The sequence below is a fragment of the Lucilia sericata genome, unplaced genomic scaffold (genome assembly GCF_015586225.1).
Source record: "Lucilia sericata isolate MDLA Ls3-8-SP2 unplaced genomic scaffold, ASM1558622v1 Contig001613F_arrow, whole genome shotgun sequence".
NCBI classification, from domain to species: domain Eukaryota; kingdom Metazoa; phylum Arthropoda; class Insecta; order Diptera; family Calliphoridae; genus Lucilia; species Lucilia sericata.
In genome coordinates, this window is record NW_023995529.1 from 49,608 (window position 1) to 69,809 (window position 20,202).

Below are 20,202 nucleotides of genomic sequence, written 5' to 3' on the forward strand. Positions count from 1 at the left end.
TTTTGAAAGTTCTAGAAAGATTTTGTTAACATTTCTTAAAGAGTTTTAAATAGGTTGAATCAGAGGGGTGAACTAGAACAGAACTAGAACTAAACTAGAACTAAACTAGAACTAAATTAGAACTGAACTAGAACTGAACTAGAACTGAAATAGAACTGAACTAGAACTGAACTAGAACTGAACTAGAACTGAACTAGAACTGAACTAGAACTGAACTAGAACTGAACTAGAACTGAACTAGAACTGAACTAGAACTGAACTAGAACTGAACTAGAACTGAACTAGAACTGACTAGAACTGAACTAGAACTGAACTAGAACTGAACTAGAACTGAACTAGAACTGAACTAGAACTGAACTAGAACTGAACTAGAACTGAACTAGAACTGAACTAGAACTGAACTAGAACTGAACTAGAACTGAACTAGAACTGAACTAGAACTGAACTAGAACTGAACTAGAACTGAACTAGAACTGAACTAGAACTGAACTAGAACTGAACTAGAACTGAACTAGAACTGAACTAGAACTGAACTAGAACTGAACTAGAACTGAACTAGAACTGAACTAGAACTGAACTAGAACTGAACTAGAACTGAACTAGAACTGAACTAGAACTGAACTAGAACTGAACTAGAACTGAACTAGAACTGAACTAGAACTGAACTAGAACTGAACTAGAACTGAACTAGAACTGAACTAGAACTGAACTAGAACTGAACTAGAACTGAACTGAACTGAACTAGAACTCAACTAGAACTGAACTAGAACTGAACTAGAACTGAACTAGAACTGAACTAGAACTGAACTAGAACTGAACTAGAACTGAACTAGAACTGAACTAGAACTGAACTAGAACTGAACTAGAACTGAACTAGAACTGAACTAGAACTGAACTAGAACTGAACTAGAACTGAACTAGAACTGAACTAGAACTGAACTAGAACTGAACTAGAACTGAACTAGAACTGAACTAGAACTGAACTAGAACTGAACTAGAACTGAACTAGAACTGAACTAGAACTGAACTAGAACTGAACTAGAACTGAACTAGAACTGAACTAGAACTAGAACTAGAACTGAACTAGAACTGAACTAGAACTGAACTAGAACTGAACTAGAACTGAACTAGAACTGAACTAGAACTGAACTAGAACTGAACTAGAACTGAACTAGAACTGAACTAGAACTGAACTAGAACTGAACTAGAACTGAACTAGAACTGAACTAGAACTAGAACTGAACTAGAACTGAACTAGAACTGAACTAGAACTGAACTAGAACTGAACTAGAACTGAACTAGAACTGAACTAGAACTGAACTGAACTAGAACTGAACTAGAACTGAACTAGAACTGAACTAGAACTGAACTAGAACTGAACTAGAACTGAACTAGAACCGAACTAGAACCGAACTAGAACTGAACTAGAACTGAACTAGAACTGTACTAAAACTGAACTAGAACTCAACTAGAACTGAACTAGAACTCAACTAGAATTAACCTAGAAGTGAAGAAGAACTAAACTATAAATGCACTAAAATTGAACGAGAATTGAACTAGAATGAATAGTTAATCTCGAATAAATCAAAATATGTAATTTAAAAAATCTTTAACAGATTATGGCAGATGTCTATTTGCTGTAGTTACTGAGGAAAACAAACATTTCCTACAATTCCTAACATTTGATCTCGCTTCTTATCCCGTATGACTGAAGAAAGTTTTCAAATTTACATAATTCAACTAAGTCTGTACAACCCGGTAATTTTTCTATAATTGCTCAATACTTGTTCCTTAATGAATATGCAAAAAAAAAAAACTCTAAATTAGCATAAATTCATTATTATCCCGTATGGTAACATCCTAGACATATGGCTTTTCATTACGAAAAAAAAGCGTTACTTTTTCTTATTACTAGCAAGTTTGTCTTCAAAAAAAAACAAAGAACAAACTAAAACAAATACACATCTTGCTTACCATCCTTGCAACTATTTTTCCCTTAACCCTGAGGTTACCTTTACAAACATGCAATTTCTCAACACAAAGAAGAATACACGAAGAAAGAAAAAAAAAAACTACAACACAAATGTCGTTATGTTTTGAATATATAATTAGATAATGTCTTTAACAAAAAACTTGTTATTTGCTTCTTCAAAGCTGCTGCCAATAGTTAAGGGTCCCAAAAAAGGACATTTGTATTTTGGGAATCTATTACTAATAGTAAAATATATAAAATGTCTTCCGTTTTCTGTTTTTTTCTATTATATAAATTGAACACAAAACCCCAGATCATAACACGCAAGATAACACCATATTATTAAAATAATCGTCTACCGGTGGCTCTGCTAGCTTCTTCATTATTATTATTATTTTTTTTTTTTCTCAAACATTTGCCGATCATATCATTTTTTTTGTCTTAGACAATATGTCAACCACCTTCCTTTTATAAGTTACATAGTTTTTCTTTAATATTACTACATTTGTATATTTTATTGTTAACTTGTTATTAAAATTAAGAACTTTTAACTTCCTTATATGTCTGTCTGTCTGTGTGTCCATCTTCATTTAACCATTTGTCTTTTATACTACTCTGCAGTAAGGATAAATGCTTGCTCTTTACTTCGTTTACATATTGTTATTATCTATCTACATATCTAACTAGTGTGGCACGTTCGTGCATAAATTTAAAATTTACATAAAAAATAAAATTTGTGTAAATATTAACACACAAAAAAATAGTTTAGTATTTTATTGTTATACATAAAAATAACCTAATTGTTTTTGTTTTTTCCTATAAATGTTACTGGTTTTTTCCCTTTTTTAAAATACCGAAAATTCCCTGTTTATTATCCTGGCGATAAAGTTTTGTATTTATATTTACTTACTTTGCTGTTTTTTTATAACGTCTGCTGTTTAGTTTCTTGGTAAATATTTCTTGTCATTTTCTTTTAACGTCTGCTTAAGAAAAACGTCAAAATTAACAACCCTCTCTTTTACTCTCTTAAAAGTACAAATAATATTTGTCCTCCGTCAAGGTGTTCACGCATGCGTAACTATTTTTTTACTTGGCTCAATTTTTTTTACTGCTTTATAATAGTAGAAGTACTAGCTACAATATGCATGTATGTATGTATGTATGTGTGTTGTTGTTATTATGTCCTTTTTTTAAGGAAATTGCATTACTTGTTTAATGTTGTGTTGTGTTTGCATACCTTTAGTTTGTATTAGTTTTTTCTTACGCTGTTGTTGTAATATTTCTTATGTTATCAACCAAATGTGTTGATTTGCACCCCATTGCTTTCAAGTATTGAGTCCTTTGTTGTTAAATTCTATATTTGTGTGTTGGCATGTTTGTGTGAGTGTAAGGGTATGCGAAATGTTTGTATTTTAGTTTAATGTTAAAATTCCTTTACATATTACTGTTTTATGTTTGTTTGGGTTTTTGGATTTTTTATTTCAGAAAAATTTAACGTAATTTTTTGAAAATTTATTACTTTGAGTCCCAAATACGTTGGCAATTATCTAGATAAAGTACCAAAAATTTATTGTGCAACAGATTTTTTTACGATTTTTTCCTTTCTGATACAATTTTTTTTTCTTTTGGTTAGTTAAACATGAAATTTAATATAAAATTTTATGTATTTTTTAGAAAGATTTTCTATTTTTTTATGGGAAAAATTTGTGTGATTTTAAAACCGAAATGCATTTTTTGTTCATTTCTTATAACAAATTATTTTTACACTTTACTTTTTAAGATTTATTGGAATTTAAGACTAAATATTTTCTTTGACTTTAAAAAACATAACTGTTAATTTAAAGAACTGAACTGAACTGAACTAGAACTGAACTAGAACTGAACTAGAACTGAACTAGAACTGAACTAGAACTGAACTAGAACTGAACTAGAACTGAACTAGAACTGAACTAGAACTGAACTAGAACTGAACTAGAACTGAACTATGTAGAACTGAACTATGTAGAACTGAACTATGTAGAACTGAACTATGTAGAACTGAACTATGTAGAACTGAACTATGTAGAACTGAACTATGTAGAACTGAACTATGTAGAACTGAACTATGTAGAACTGAACTAGAACTGAACTAGAACTGAACTAGAACTGAACTAGAACTGAACTAGAACTGAACTAGAACTGAACTAGAACTGAACTAGAACTGAACTAGAACTCAACTAGAACTGAACTAGAACTGAACTAGAACTGAACTAGAACTGAACTAGAACTGAACTAGAACTGAACTATAACTGAACTAGAACTGAACTAGAACTGAACTAAAACTGAACTAAAACTGAAATAGAACTGAACTAGAACTGAACTAGAACTGAACTAGAACTGAACTAGAACTGAACTAGAACTGAATTAGAACTGAACTAGAACTGAAGTAGAACTGAACTAGAATTAAACTAGAACTAAACTAGAACTGAACTAGAACTGAACTAGAACTGAACTAGAACTAAACTAGAACTGAACTAGAACTGAACTAGAACTGAACTAGAACTGAACTAGAACTGAACTAGAACTGAACTAGAACTGAACTAGAACTGAACTAGAACTGAACTAGAACTGAACTAGAACTGAACTAGAACTGAACTAGAACTGAACTAGAACTGAACTAGAACTGAACTAGAACTGAACTAGAACTGAACTAGAACTGAACTAGAACTGAACTAGAACTGAACTAGAACTGAACTAGAACTGAACTAGAACTGAACTAGAACTGAACTAGAACTGAACTAGAACTGAACTAGAACTGAACTAGAACTGAACTAGAACTGAACTAGAACTGAACTAGAACTGAACTAGAACTGAACTAGAACTGAACTAGAACTGAACTAGAACTGAACTAGAACTGAACTAGAACTGAACTAGAACTGAACTAGAACTGAACTAGAACTGAACTAGAACTGAACTAGAACTGAACTAGAACTGAACTAGAACTGAACTAGAACTGAACTAGAACTGAACTAGAACTGAACTAGAACTGAATTAGAACTGAACTAGAACTGAAGTAGAACTGAACTAGAACTGAACTAGAACTAAACTAGAACTAAACTAGAACTGAACTAGAACTGAACTAAAACTGAATTAGAACTGAACTAGAACTAGAACTTGAACTGAACTAGAACTCAACTAGAAATGAATTAGGACTGTACGAGAACTGAATTAGAACTGAACTAGAACTGTACTAGAACTGAACTAGAACTGAATTAGAACTGAACAAGATCTGAACTAGAACTGACCTAAAACTGAAGAAGAATTGAGCAGAGCTATGGTAGAAGTTCGTGGAAGAATCGAAATATTTTTCATTAATAAAATATTGAAAAATTTTAAACATTTTCCAGGTATAAGGTTGACAAATCATTCAAAAAGCAATCAAAAAAAATTTAAATTAAAATCCTTTATAAACTGAACTACTTTCTAATAACAATTAAACTAAAGATTAATGAAAACTGTTGATTTTTCTAAAATGTATTTTATAATAGATAAAAATTTAAACAATTGATTTCTAGGAAGCCAACTATCGATTCTTTTGCATTTTTTTATTAACAAAAAAATTTCTGTTGCTTACCTTAAAAAATAAACAATTGAGTTTAAAATTATTTTTTTTTTTATCAATTAAACCTACACATCTTGACGATAATAGAAAAAGAAAATACCCCACAAATTAAACAAAACGGCAGTTGCAATAATCACTAGAGAATAAAGCCTTACTGAGGCAGTTGTAAAAAGAAGCGCATGCGTCCATTGGTAAAACATAGTAATAATATTTTTTGTATATAGTTTACACCTGGAAGAAGAGCTCAAGATATTTCAAAGTAACAACAAAAGAAATTACTAATGCTTTTTAATTTTATTGTGTGTAATTCTCAAAAAGGAGGACGACAATATTTCAAATGCAACAACCACCACTAAGAACACTAACAACAAACTCACTGTATGTTAAGAAAAAAAAAAGTGTAATCATTATAATAGTAGTAGAAGAAAAAACTAAAGGTGTCCTGTTGACTTGCAACGCTTATGCAATAAACAAGGAGGAAGCTAGCTGTATTAAGGAATACATTAGCAAAGGTTTCCTTTTTGTTTAGCAAAAGGGACACAAAAAAAATTATATCAAAAGAAAATATTTAAAGATTTTCCAACATTTGCTGCAAGACTTATCTATTCTGTTCGAAAAAGAAACAATAAAAGTTGTAAGAAAATTTCAATCATCTGCCACTTTTTATTGACAAAAATGATAAGGATAATAAAGTTAATTGAATGACCTGAGGCCGCATACTAGTAGTATGGATAGTAGGATTTATAGTTTATTTTTTTATAGTCTTAACAAATTAGTTAAGCTCTTTTAGTTAGTTTCAAAATTTAACTAATTGTTATATTAAACATATGTTCTGTATCTTGTTTTAAACGTCTTCCAAACTATCATCTTTAATTTTTCTCGCTTAAATGCTCTATTTAGTTGCTTACTATTGCATTTTAAATCAAGCATTTAAAATGAGTTTAATATTACTCTGTTTAGTTGGGTATAGTCTTGGATATTTATATATTTTAAGAGCCTTATAGAAATGTTAAGGATAATTGCAAAATATTTTAATAAATATTACCTCATGTAGTTTGTGTTTTTCCAAAAGTGATTGCTATCTCTTGTGTTAAACAATTTGTGTTGTTTGTCTATTTGGATAAATAGAAATTTTGAAGACAGATGTGTGTTGCAGTTAGTACAATGCAATCTTAAGTAAACCACCTAAGGAGTTTTGAATAGAAGATTTGCCTGCGCGCTGTTGTGTTTGGGAACTATTGGTTAGGTTTTAGAAAAAATGTGCTTGAAAATGTTTGATGTGTTGACAAAAGAACTGAACTAGAACTGAACTAGAACTAGAACTGAACTAGAACTGAACTAGAACTGAACTAGAACTGAACTAGAACTGAACTAGAACTGAACTAGAACTGAACTAGAACTGAACTAGAACTGAACTAGAACTGAATTAGAACTGGACTAGAACTGAACTAGAACTGAACTAGAACTGAACTAGAACTGAACTAGAACTGAATTAGGACTGTACGAGAACTGAATTAGAACTGAACTAGAACTGTACTAGAACTGAACTAGAACTGAATTAGAACTGAACTAGATCTGAACTAGAACTGAACTAGAACTGAACTAGAACTGAACTAGAACTGAACTAGAACTGAACTAGAACTGAACTAGAACTGAACTAGAACTGAACTAGAACTGAACTAGAACTGAACTAGAACTGAACTAGAACTGAGCTAGAACTGAACTAGAACTGAACTAGAACTGAACTAGAACTGAACTAGAACTGAACTAGAACTGAACTAGAACTGAACTAGAACTGAACTAGAACTGAACTAGAACTGAACTAGAACTGAACTAGAACTGAACTAGAACTGAACTAGAACTGAACTAGAATTGAACTAGAACTGAACTAGAACTGAACTAGAACTGAACTAGAACTGAACTAGAACTGAAATAGAACTGAACTAGAACTGAACTAGAACTGAACTAGAACTGAACTAGAACTGAACTAGAACTGAACTAGAACTGAACTAGAACTGAACTAGAACTGAACTAGAACTGAACTAGAATTGAACTAGAACTAAACTAGAACTGAAGAAGAATTGAACTAGAACTAAACTAGAACTGAACTAAACTGGAACACAAACAGAACTGTCGAACTGTTACAAAACTAAACAAAACGCCAGTTTTCAACTAAAGTTGTCCTTAGAAGATCAATTGTAATTCGAAAATGTTTTCGTTAGACTTGAATTATCAAGTAATCTCTGAGCTAAGCATTAAGTAAGGATAGCAAATGTCACAAGAAATTCATTTGGGTTTTTTCTAATTACCTCACATTTTCATCCTGTTTTCTTTAATTAGGAATTTCTTTTAATTCTCTGAAGATTAAGGTTTAAAACAGAGAAAATTTCGAATATTATAATGTGATCTTATTTAAGATAAATGAAAGTTCCTTGAACATTTCATGAGAAAAACTTTAAGTTGCAACATATAAACCTCTTTAAGTTAATAGGATAGAACTGTAATTGTAATTCGATTGTAGATTATAGTGAGGATTCTGATCTATCATTTCCTTCTTTTGGGATATGAAACCATTTAGTTTCAGGCTCCAGGTTGAATACCTTGTGCCTCTGTCTAGTTACAATCCTTTCTCTTTTTATGTGCTCTCTTTTTTTTATTATTCTGTTTGCTTGAATCTTGACTTTCTTTAAGGTACCACTGGTCTGTGATCCCCCTTTAATTAAATTTACATTGCATTTCTAATGATAAAAGATATTGCTTTTCTTGAAACCTATTTGTCAATCTGGTATATAAAAAGTCCAATTTAAGTTGTTAGAAAGCAAAGAACCTATTACCTTTATTAAGACCCCCAGTATGCCAGGATCCCCCTAAGAAAGTTTTCAATATTTTCTTAAACAAAAATTACTTATCTAAAGTTTCTTTGATCGCAAAATAAAACTGATCTTCTTTCTAAAGTAATGCTTACTTTTAAAGTGGAGTATTTTATCTTCGAGACAGTTTTCTTTTCACATTTTTATTGCTTTTTCGCTCTCATAAAAATTTTCTATTTGATTGATTTCTTTTTTTCAAAAACTTTTCTCAAACTGTTTATGATCACTGGTCAAAAAGTTCAGCTGTTTATTTCTAGAAAATTTTCTTCTTGAACTTTTCATTATTCCTCAAGATACCCATGATTTATGGCTGCTGTCGTATAATCTCTTTAAGTCTCCCAAGGCAATGCGGAATCATTTTATTATTTAGCAAAAAAACATCTGCTTTTTTTTTTTTGACCAACTTCTTTTTCTCTTTTTTTCTAAATTAAACAATTTACAATAATATGCCAATAGATACTTCATCATTTTTACGATGCTTTAATTTTAATGAACTGTGACATTTTCTCTAAGAAAAAGAAAAGAAATAAAGCAAAAAATTTAAATTTAAAGAAGGCTGGATACAAATCAAAATTTGTTATGCTTTCTTAAGCCAAGAAATACAGGGGAGGAATGACTTTTCTTATCTGGCTTGCAATATTGTTTATGGCAGATTTTAGAAAACTAGCCTTTAATGTGAATAATTGTGTTTTAAATTTTATTAAAAGCCCTGGAATAAGGGATGCTGTCTTTGTACTAAAGCTTAAGAGATGTAGGAATTTCTAAAGAAATTGTTATAGTTTGTTTAAATAATAATTTAATAAAGATTTATGAGAAAAAATCTAAGTGATGATATTTTTCTTGAAAATAGCAGTGACCTTGTAGCCTTTAAAAAAAAACCAAGTTGTTTTTGGTAGAAAAATTGTGCATTATTTAAGCAATTGCATCATATATAAATTGTTGTTTATTTATATTTGTATATAAAAAGAAACAACAACAATTTTAGGTATAAAATGTAAATTGTTTAATTTTTTAAAGATTTTCCTTATACTTAGGCATACATTTGAAGTTTGTCTAGGTACCTGGGTTGACAAAAATCTTCTTTTTTAGTTTTTGTTTTGTAAAAAGGATCAATGATCCTCTGAGATTTGTAGATGTTTAAGTTGTTGTTGTTGCAATATGAATAGTTTCCTTTAACTTATTGTTAAGAATGTATAACTGCTTGTTTTTGTATATATTTTGTTTTTGCATTTTATTTTTACTTAAAAAGGATCTTTAAGGTTTTAATTGTTTCGTTTCTTTTAAACTAACCTTCGTTAAAACCGTTTTTGCTTTCAAATTTTAAGGGTAAGAAAAGTAATAAAACCTTAGATCCTTGTGTGATCCCAATGACGAGTACTAAGATCTTTCATTTAAGCATAAACAGAGACAGACTATATATGATTAGTTGTTGAGAGTAAACGTTAGACTGAAAGATATAGAGTACAAAAACAACCCTCATATATTCGTTACTTTTTGAGGACATGCTTGAATTCTTTAACATTTCATATTCAGTTCCATCAGGAAAGTCAATGCGTCAACACCACGCAAACGCATTAAATTATTTCGTTTAACAAAAAAAAAAAAGTACAAAATTTAAAAAAAAAGATCTCTTTTAAACAAAAAAGTTTAAATAATTGAAAAGAAAATGAAATTTTAAAAAATTATTTTATTAAAATTGAAAATTAAACAAAAAATCTTTAAAAAAACCAAAGACTGTTGTATTTTTACAAAGTTAAAGTGCAATATTTAACTAAAAAAAAAATTTTAAAACCAAAATTTTATTTTCAAAACTTTCTCGCTCTTTTACAATACATTCTCTATCTCGTATTATTTAATCTTAATTCCACGTGAATAAAATTCTAAGAAAAAAAATTTTCAATTCAAAATCTGGTTTTTAACATAAAACCGGAAAAGTGTTTTCATTTTACAAAAAACAACAACAAACATCAAAGAAAACTAAAAAAAAAAAGAAAAACAATTAAGAGAGTTTTTCACCAAACAAACAAAAACTATTTGTAGCAGTGGCAGTGAATCAGACATTTTATGTTATTATGAAGTGTGAGCGCAAAAGAAAAGTCATCGAAATGGTAAATGAAAATATTTCTATTTAATACACTTTTTAACCCTTATAACTAACATTAATTTTAAGTTTCCTTTGGTACGCTGGTGTTTAAAAATACATACAACAAGTTGTTGCTTAAGAGAGAGAAAAAAAAGAAGGGGCTTAAATGTGTTTGAGCATTTAAATTGCTATTTATCAAATCTTTAGATATTGAAAATAGGTAAAAGGAAAACTTAAGTATACATACAAAACAAATGTGGAGGATTGTGTGTTAGAAAGTCATTAAAAGAATCTATTTTAGTTTGAAAAAAAAAGAGAACATTTGAAAATGCAACAGAAATAGAATGGTTTTGTTATAAATTCTGGCTCAAAGTTTCCACAATACTTTATTGAAAATTCTGACTAAAATTTGAAAATATGAAGAGATCCACAGTTAGTTTTTCATTACATCCGTAGAAAATTAATCTAATTCTTTAGTAATTTTAAGATTTTCCTTCAAATTTCTTACTTGATTAAATGAAACTCATAAATTCCTTTCTTTTCTTACCATTTACAGGACCCCGAATTGGGCTTTGAACCCTCTGCCAAACGTCAACAACGCTTACCATCACTCTATCAAAGTGACAATGGTTCGGTGGTCTCCTCTGTCTATCCATCACCAGTTGATGAGATTTTGGCACAAGAAATCGATACACGCAGTTCATCGGAATGTCTATCGACTGGAACAGACTTTGAGGTAGTCAATGAGGCCATACCAGACAGTCCCAACAGTTTACGGCATGAAGATGAATATGTTGATCACGAAATAGAAGATGATGATGATGAACTACCACATGAAGTTGATGAAGAAGATGATGATAGTGATCATATAACAGATGATGATGATGTAGATGATATTGTATCAGCCTCACCCTGTTCAACTGTTTCCACAAAAATATCACAAATTTATAATCCTGCCGCTAGAACACAACAGCAACAAAATACTAACGTTGAGGTTGCTAATGCTGCTGTACATCATGGTGAACGTACCCCAGGCCAGAGATTATCTACCGGTAAAACACAAAACTCCAGCAAAACATCCGCCTCACATTTGTCGCAACAACACCAACAACAACAGCCCAAGGTAAAATCTTTCGATGAGTATTTAAATAGCCATTACGATGACTGTATGACACCGGCTGCTGATCCTGAACCACCCAGACAATGCCCCTTGCCCGCTTTATCATGGGCCAATGCTCATGATGTCTGGCAATTGATGTGCAAAAAAGATGAACAGGCTTCCTGCTTAAGAGATTGCAATATGTTGGATCATCATCCCGGTTTACAGCCACGCATGCGCGCCATACTACTCGATTGGTTGATAGAGGTATGTGAAGTTTATAAACTACATCGTGAGACCTACTATTTGGCTGTTGATTATTTGGATCGTTATCTGAGTGCCCAGAAGAATGTACAAAAAACCCATTTACAATTGATCGGTATTACCTGTCTGTTTGTGGCGGCCAAAGTTGAAGAAATCTACCCACCCAAAATTGGTGAATTTGCCTATGTCACCGATGGTGCTTGCCAAGAATCCGATATCTTGCAACATGAAATTTTACTTTTGCAAGCTTTAGAATGGAGTATTAGTCCGGTAACGCCCATTGGTTGGTTGGGTGTTTATATGCAATTGAATGTTAATAATCGTACACCTGCCTCGTTTCAAACTGCTCAAAAGCATAGAAATAAAAATGTTAAAACTAATAAATCCTCCGCCTCCAGCACAACAACAACAACAAATACTGCCTCATTAAAACATCAACAACAACAACAACCTGCCCTTAATACTAAATTACAAAATTGTGAAGTCGATGATGCTTTCATTTATCCACAATTTTCGGGTTTAGAATTTGTACAAACCGCTCAATTATTGGATTTGTGTTCGCTGGATGTAGGCGCTGGCAATTTCCCCTATTCAGTGGTGGCAGCTGCAGCTATGTCACATACCTTTAATAGGTAAGTTTGTGGCTAATTAAAGAAATCATATTCTAATTAGTTAGTTAGTTTGAAAGGAGGGCCTGTTGTACTTCAGTTGGGAAACAAACCCACAACAACTAGACTAAAAATAACCACTAATCTGGCGGAAATGACTTTAACAAATTTTTAATTTATTTCTTTTTTTTTTTTTGTTTTTAACAGAGAAACTGCTTTACGTTGTTCGGGTTTAGATTGGCAAACCATACAGCCTTGTGCTAGATGGATGCAGCCTTTCTTTGAAGTGATATCTGAAGAATCCCATAATTTACATTTATTAGAACAAAATGAACAAATTACCACTAAATTTGGTTTGGGTCATATATGCCCTAATATTGTAACCGACGATTCACATATCATACAAACTCATACCACAACAATGACAATGTTTGTAAGTATTTGTGGTTAATTTTTTTATAATTTCTAAAAAAATATTTTAAGGGTTTTGTAGCAAAATATTAATTTGTTATGTTTTTTTGTTTGTTTCCTTTTAGGATCGTGCTTGCCTATTACAAGAAGAAATCTTGGCCATGGCCACAAAAATCAAACAAGAAGCTTCACCAGCTACTGGTCTTATGTGTCCCGATGGTTTATTAACACCACCCGCCTCTAGTCGCAAACCCATGGGCATTATAGATGAAGATGATGAAAATCATCAAAATCTTAAAACCACAAATTGAGTTTTTTTTTGGTTTGCGTTTGTAACAAAAGATTATAAGACTTGGTGGTTAAACAAGTAAAATTTAAACACTGCCCCTTCCTCATACCGCCCCTCCCTCCCCCTACCTCTACATAAGCAACAGCTTGTCAAGTAAAGAAACAAAGGAATATTACTCTCTCGTTACCTGCCTCCTTTAAAAAAGTGTGGTTGTCATCTTTTTATTATAATACATCTAACTACCCCCTCCCCCCCTGCACCACAAAATATGTTAAGTAAATTTAATTTATTATTAACTTCTTACACTGCTAATACACTCAAAAAAACAAACCACACTCAAAAAAAAAACTAAAAGTAATTATTCTTTTTTTTAACCTAAGTTTATGTAGTATAAATTATTATTATTAACCCTTTAGTGTTAAAAATTATTATTATTATTATTTTTTAATGTAAAAAGCTAAAAAAAAAAAGGAAAAAAATATCCCTAAAACACACACACACATATATACACATAAATAATTCCATATAAAATGATCTTAAGTTTAAGACTGTAGTTTATAAATACAAAACAAAAACAAACACAATAACAATTACACTTTCTCTACAAAAAAAAAAAAACAAGATTTTAAGTTTTCTTTTGTTTTTTCCAATTTTAAAGAAGTATTTAACCAATTCTTTTTTTTTAAACATTTAGCAATAAATTGTTTTTTTCTTTATATTTTTAATGTATATAACAGTTTAGGAAAACTTAAATCTTAAAAATTTATTTACTGACCTTAGTTGAAATTTAATTTTATAAAGTTTTTTTTTTCCAAGTAGACTTTTCAAAACTTATAATTTTTAAAATGTCTTGTGCCAACTTATGATTTAGTTAATTTTTTAGTTTTATGATTTCTTTTAATGAATTTATATTTAGTTTAATTTTTTTAGTTTTTTCATAAACTTAACTAACCTTTTGTACTAACCGCTGGTTTACATTTTCACATTTCATTTTGTTGAAAACTAATCCACTAAAAGTAGTTTTGTAAGTTGAGGATATAGACTTCATTGAGAACTAAAAACACTAATATTCATTTGTTCATTTCACTTTTTTTTATTATCATTTCAATTGATTTTGTTTTAAAAATTAAGTTTTTTTTATTTTGTTTAGTTTTTATTTTTAATTTTTTTTTTTTGTCATCAAAATTAACAAAATACTAATCTTTTTAAAGTAAACTTTAAAGCAAAAAAAGGAAACTTAAGAAAACATTATAAAGAGCAAAAGAGAGTTGTTGTTGGAGAGCATAAAAACAAAAGTTAAGAGAATGAAACAAAAACATAACATGAAACTGGTAAACTGGTTCCAAATTTGCTCTTTAAACATGTTAAGAGAGAAATAACCTTAAAACCCACTAAACAATCTAATTTCCCATTGGTTTAAACTAACTCTCCAAAACTAATCTGAACAAAACCTATAAACAAAGGGATCTGTTACCACGACAATTGTAACTTCGTTCCCCGGGGAAGAACATCCAGAAAATCCACTAAATAATCTAATTTACAATTTGTTTAAACTAACTCTCCAAAACTAACCAGAACAAAACCTATAAACAATTGCCAAAAAGGATCTACAAACAATAATTCGTTCTATTCGTTACCACCAAAATAGTAACTGCGCTCCCCAGGGAAGCCCCTTCAGAAAACCCACTAAACAATCTAAGTTCCAATTTGTTTAAACTAACTCTCCAAAACTAATCTGAACAAAACCTATAAACAATTGCCAAAAAGGATCTACAAACAACAATTCGTTCTGTTCGTAACCACGACAATTGTAACTTTGCTCCCCAGGGAAGAACGCCCAATCGCAAGGAATCTGTTACAACAACAACAAACCATACAAAAACTCTTAAAAGCTCTTTTTATACTTTTTAATCTCTTCTCTCTTAATGTTTTCTTTGGCCTTAAAGTTTCTTTATCATATCATCTTATTATTTTTAATTATAATTTCCAATTAAGTTTTCTTTTTATTTAATTTTATTAAAAAACAGACGCAAGACAATAAATTTTACAACAAAAAAAGTTTACAAAAATTGCAAACAAACAAACAAACAAAAAAAACCCTAAACTAGAAAAAACATTAATGGAATTTTATTAATAAAACTAAAATTAAGGTTTAATTAATTAATATTGCCATAATTTGCACAGCAAATTTTTTAATTATAATTTTTAACTAAAAATCTAAAAAAAAAAATTTAAAACTTTTTTTTAACAAGGTCTTTAAAAACTGAAAAAAATTAAACAAAAAAATAAGATTTAGTTTTTAACAATAAATTAAACCTGTTTTAAGGTTACAAAAACACAACTAAAAATTTGTTTTAAAAAATGTTTTGTATATAAAAAAAAAAAAAAAAAAACTCAAACATTTTTTTTTTTTTGAAATTTTTTGAATGCATGTTATATTTTTTTCAAAAAATCAATTTACAACAGAAACCAAAATATATCTAAATCTTAAAAACACAATAACAAATAATTTCCATTTAAAACGCTTATAGATTTTCAGGTGTAAAGTAATTTTTTTTTTATATAAATAAACATAAGTGTAAATAACTTTATAAAAAACTAAAAAAAAATAAATATAAAACAATACCCCCCAAAAAAAAATTTAAATAAATAAACAAACTATTGTAAAAACATCTAAACTCATTTTATTTTCTTTAAATTCCTTTAAGCTAAAATAATTTCTATAAAAAAAAAATAATTATATTTATCTTAAAAAAATATTTAAAATAATAACTAATTGAATTTTTTTTTTTATAATTTAAGTTTCTTTTAAGTAAAATTGTTTATTTTGGAAAATTTTCTTTCTTAACTTTCTTTCACTTAAATTTTAGTGAACTCATATTTTTTTATAAACATCTAAGTTAATATTTAATTTATAGTTAATATTTAAGTTGAAACCTAAACTAATTATTTACTTTATGATTTTTATATATAATCCCATCTATTCATATAAAAAAAAACTCAAAACTACTACGCTTTTTAACAAAAAAAATGTTTAATAAACAAATTGTATAAAAATTCTAAATATATTAATTATATTAAAACAAAAAAACAAACAAAAAAATCAAAAATACATTGTGGTTTTATTTTGTTAATTCTGTAGCATTAAACTCAAAAACAATAGGTTTTTTTTAAGCCATAGAAAGACAAATAAGTGGCCGCCAGTTTAGAGACAGACGCCCCAAACCCCGTAGAGTTAAACAAGGCGTACCTCAAGGTGGAGTATTATTACCGCTATTGTTTAACTTGTACCTCTTTAAACTCCCCGCACCTCCAAAAGGCATAGAGGTGATTTCATATGCGGACAACGGACCACAACATTGATGTATAATGCGTTCTGGTGAACGGTTATCTCGTAGCGTAACCTGTAACTATCACCAGCAACACTTTTTACCACCTTGGTGACACATTTGATAGCCTCTTTACTTCCTCAGCTCATGTCACAGCAATCACGCAGAAATTGCGAAGTTGAAACAAGGTCCTTATAGCGCTAGCCCACAGCACTTAGAGTATGGATAAAGAAATCTTCTTATCTACTTATAAAACGATTGGTCAATCAGTGGTTAATTATGCTGCTAAAGTGTGATCACCTTCGCCCAGTGATACCTAGTGGAGAAACATTCAAAGGTGTCTTAAACACTGTAACGGGCTGCCTTTAAATTAGCTCGGAACATCATCTGCACGAGGAAACGAAGGTCCTTCAGTCAAGGAGCACAATGTCATGTTGACTAAATACTATTTAGTAAATAGTTACTCCTGGAATACCATCGTAGGAGTCATCCCAACTTTAACATTAAACAGTTGGATACTCCCCAGAGGCATATCAGGAAGGATCTTTCTATATACGAGGAAAACTAATGAATGTCGAAGTTCTTTACGTGAACACCTGCCGTGTTCGGCTTATTTCACGGTAGTCTTTCTCAACCACTGGATGAGCTTCTTTGACGACTCACCACCGCCACATTTTGTATCTTACACGCAGGTGGCAATTTTTCTACATGGTTCAGCCGGTCCATGTACAAGCACTTTGCTCAAGTACTCGAACTATCCAAACTTCTACCATAGTAGCCCCATTGGGGAATGACAGGTGTCATGAGTCAAGCTCAATCTAACCCCGAGGAAAAAAGGCAATCACTGGTTAGAGCCGATATATCAATCGGTTCTTCAAACCGGAACGACTCGGAGTTCAACGATCAACGACCAAAGATTGTCAACACAGCCACGCCACACCCGCGAATTTGGGTTTAAATCACAGCCACTACGTAGGAGCCTCAACCAACTGACCAGCCAGTACAAAGTCCTACGGGTAACTGGCCTCCCGTAGTACCAGATTATTTAGTGCTCTGGTTGGACATACATTTGATAATGTACAGTTTATAGTCCCGGCAGCTTGGAGCACCTCTATACCCCGGGATTGCAATACTCCAAGATGGGGTCTTCATCAAAGAAACATGCCCTGGGAAAGGAGAACATACAAAGATATGTGCAGGATCCATAAGATCAGTCTTAGTATACAGCAGCTTTGAACGACATTCATAGAGACACCATCAATACCGCGGTCGCAGGATACCGCATGAAGGTCTAACTTGAAGACCGCCCATAGCAGACATAGAAGAAAACCTACCGCGGAAAACAGGAGTAATTCTGGCACAACTACGAACGGGATGGAGCAACAGGCTTAATGCCTATTGGTCCCGCATAGAGCGTCCCGTCCCCAACGAATGTCCTGCATTCGGTCAAGGTCCTCATGACACCCAACACATATAAAACTGCTCATCCAACCCTACTTCACTTTGTCCAATGGATTTATGGATACATCCAGTAGAAGTAGCTTAATTTTTAGTCCTGAACTAGATTAGTGTATAGTTTGAGCTGTTACAACAACAACAATAAATGGGAATAGATAAATGTCATCGAATCAACCTCATCTTTTTGCGGTATCATCCACAGCAAATCACATTTATAAACAATTTTAACAAAAATATTTTTAAACTAGTAAGAAGAGTGGTATATGCGGCTGCATCGAATCTTATATCTTATAAAAAAAACAGTCCGCAAGTATTTTATTACAAAAAATTCAAGAAATACCAGTTGGAAAACGAAAAAGTACCAGAAAGTCCCCTTTTTATAGATTTTCATTCAATCAGGACGCTGTGTGTTTAATTCAATGTTTAATATTAAAAAATATTCAAAAAGTACTAATTGAAGAACAAAAAAGTACCAAAAATTTTACTTTTATAAATTTTCATTCCATCAGGATCATATATGTATGATTCTAGGTTCAATATTGCAGAAAAACCAAAAAGTACCACTTGAATAACGAAAAAGTACCAGAAACTCCCCTTTTATAAACTTTCATTCAATCAGAATGCTGCGTGTTTATTTTTGCGTTTCTAGGAATTGTGAAGAACAAATAACTGGTTAATCCACACCTCTTTCGGTCGCGAAATCGGTTCATTATTTCACATAGCCCCCATACAACCGTACCACCAAAAAGAGCTCTGAATTTCGTAATGATCGGTCCCATACAAAGTCCTTTTCAGAAAAAGGCTTGAAGGTCAATAATTCACTGATTTCAACATACACACAGATTGGCAGACAGACGGGCTAAATCGACTCCACTATATCTAAGTTTGTCATTCCGTTTGGGATTTCTACATTATAGTTTTCGAAACCTATAAAGTATAGCAGTCAAATAAGCCAAGTCCGTAAAGTCCAGGTCCCAGATATCTGAAAGATCCGAAACTTCAGTAATTGACAAGCTTTCGAGTTCATCGCTATTTAAAATCAGGAAAATCAGTCTATAAATAACAAAAATTACTACTACAGATATCATATTTTTTTATTTTATGTACATATTTAAAAATAATTTAAATTCCATATTTTAACGTTTTTTTGTAAACATTGCTTAGCTTTGTTAATGCTGGCAATGCATTTATTTTTATACCCTTCACCTTCGTGAGAAGGGTATATATAAGTTTGTCATTCCGTTTGTAATTTCCACAATATAATTTTCCGACCCTATAAAGTATATATATTCTGGATCCTTATAGATAGCGGAGTCGATTAAGCCATGTCCGTCTGTTGAAATCAATTTTCTAAAGACCCCAGATATCTTCTAGATCCAAATCTTTAATAATTCTGTCAGACATGCTTTCGAGAAGTTTCCTAAAATCAGCAAAATCGGTCCATAAATAACTGAGATATGGGCAAAAATCTGAGACTACCTCTGAAAATTTCCTCAACAAATTATAAATAAAAGCATAAAAAAAAACAACAACGAGAAGATAAAGCAGTAATATGTTGGTAACACAGCTCATATTTGTTTGAGGGTGGTAATACAGTTTGACGGTAGTAGTACAGTACAACGGTTAATATTTCTTCTGCGCTAATACAGTTTATATTTGTTTGTGTGTATGTTATGTGTGACATGTGTGCAGAGATACAAGTCGATTCAAAATGCGACTTGTACTACAAATGATCTATTTATTTGTTATTGTTGTTTTTACTTACTTTGATGCAGATATAAAATGTAGAATCATAATAAAATACAAAAATTAATTGAAATTTTATAAAATTAAATTAAATTCTAAAAATAAATAAAAACTGTTTTTTTTAAAACATACTTGGTGAAGGGTATATAAGATTCGGCACAGCCGAATATAGAAATCTGACTTGTTTTAACTAGGGTTCTATAGTTGAAACGAAAAGTCGACTTTTCGACTTTTGCATTTTATGAAAAGTCGATTTTTCAACTTTTTTCATTTATTAAAAGTCGACTTTTAGTATTTTATAAATAGTCGACTTTTCGACTTTTTTGGACTATTTCCGACTTTTTGACTTTTTTCGGCTTTTCGACTTTTTGACTATTTTCGACTTCTTTCGACTTTTTTCGACTATTTTTTGACCTTTTTCGAGTTTTTCCGACTATGTTAGACTTTTAGAATTTTTTCCACTTTTTTAAAA

The 20,202-nt window shown here is 30.9% G+C and overlaps 1 protein-coding gene across 3 annotated transcripts in view; it reads left to right on the plus strand.

The window, feature by feature from the left end:
- LOC119612140 (G1/S-specific cyclin-E) overlaps nt 1–13,815 on the plus strand; it is a 32,322-nt gene extending 18,507 nt beyond the window's left edge. For all 3 annotated transcript variants that reach the window (XM_037967882.1, XM_037967883.1, XM_037967884.1), the window contains exons 4-6: nt 11,083–12,521; nt 12,705–12,930; nt 13,034–13,815. In XM_037967882.1, coding sequence (XP_037823810.1) covers nt 11,083–12,521; nt 12,705–12,930; nt 13,034–13,219 — 1,851 coding nt within the window. In that variant the 3' untranslated portion in view covers nt 13,220–13,815. The remainder of the gene's footprint in view (nt 1–11,082; nt 12,522–12,704; nt 12,931–13,033) is intronic.
- The last annotated feature ends 6,387 nt before the right edge of the window (nt 13,816–20,202 follow it).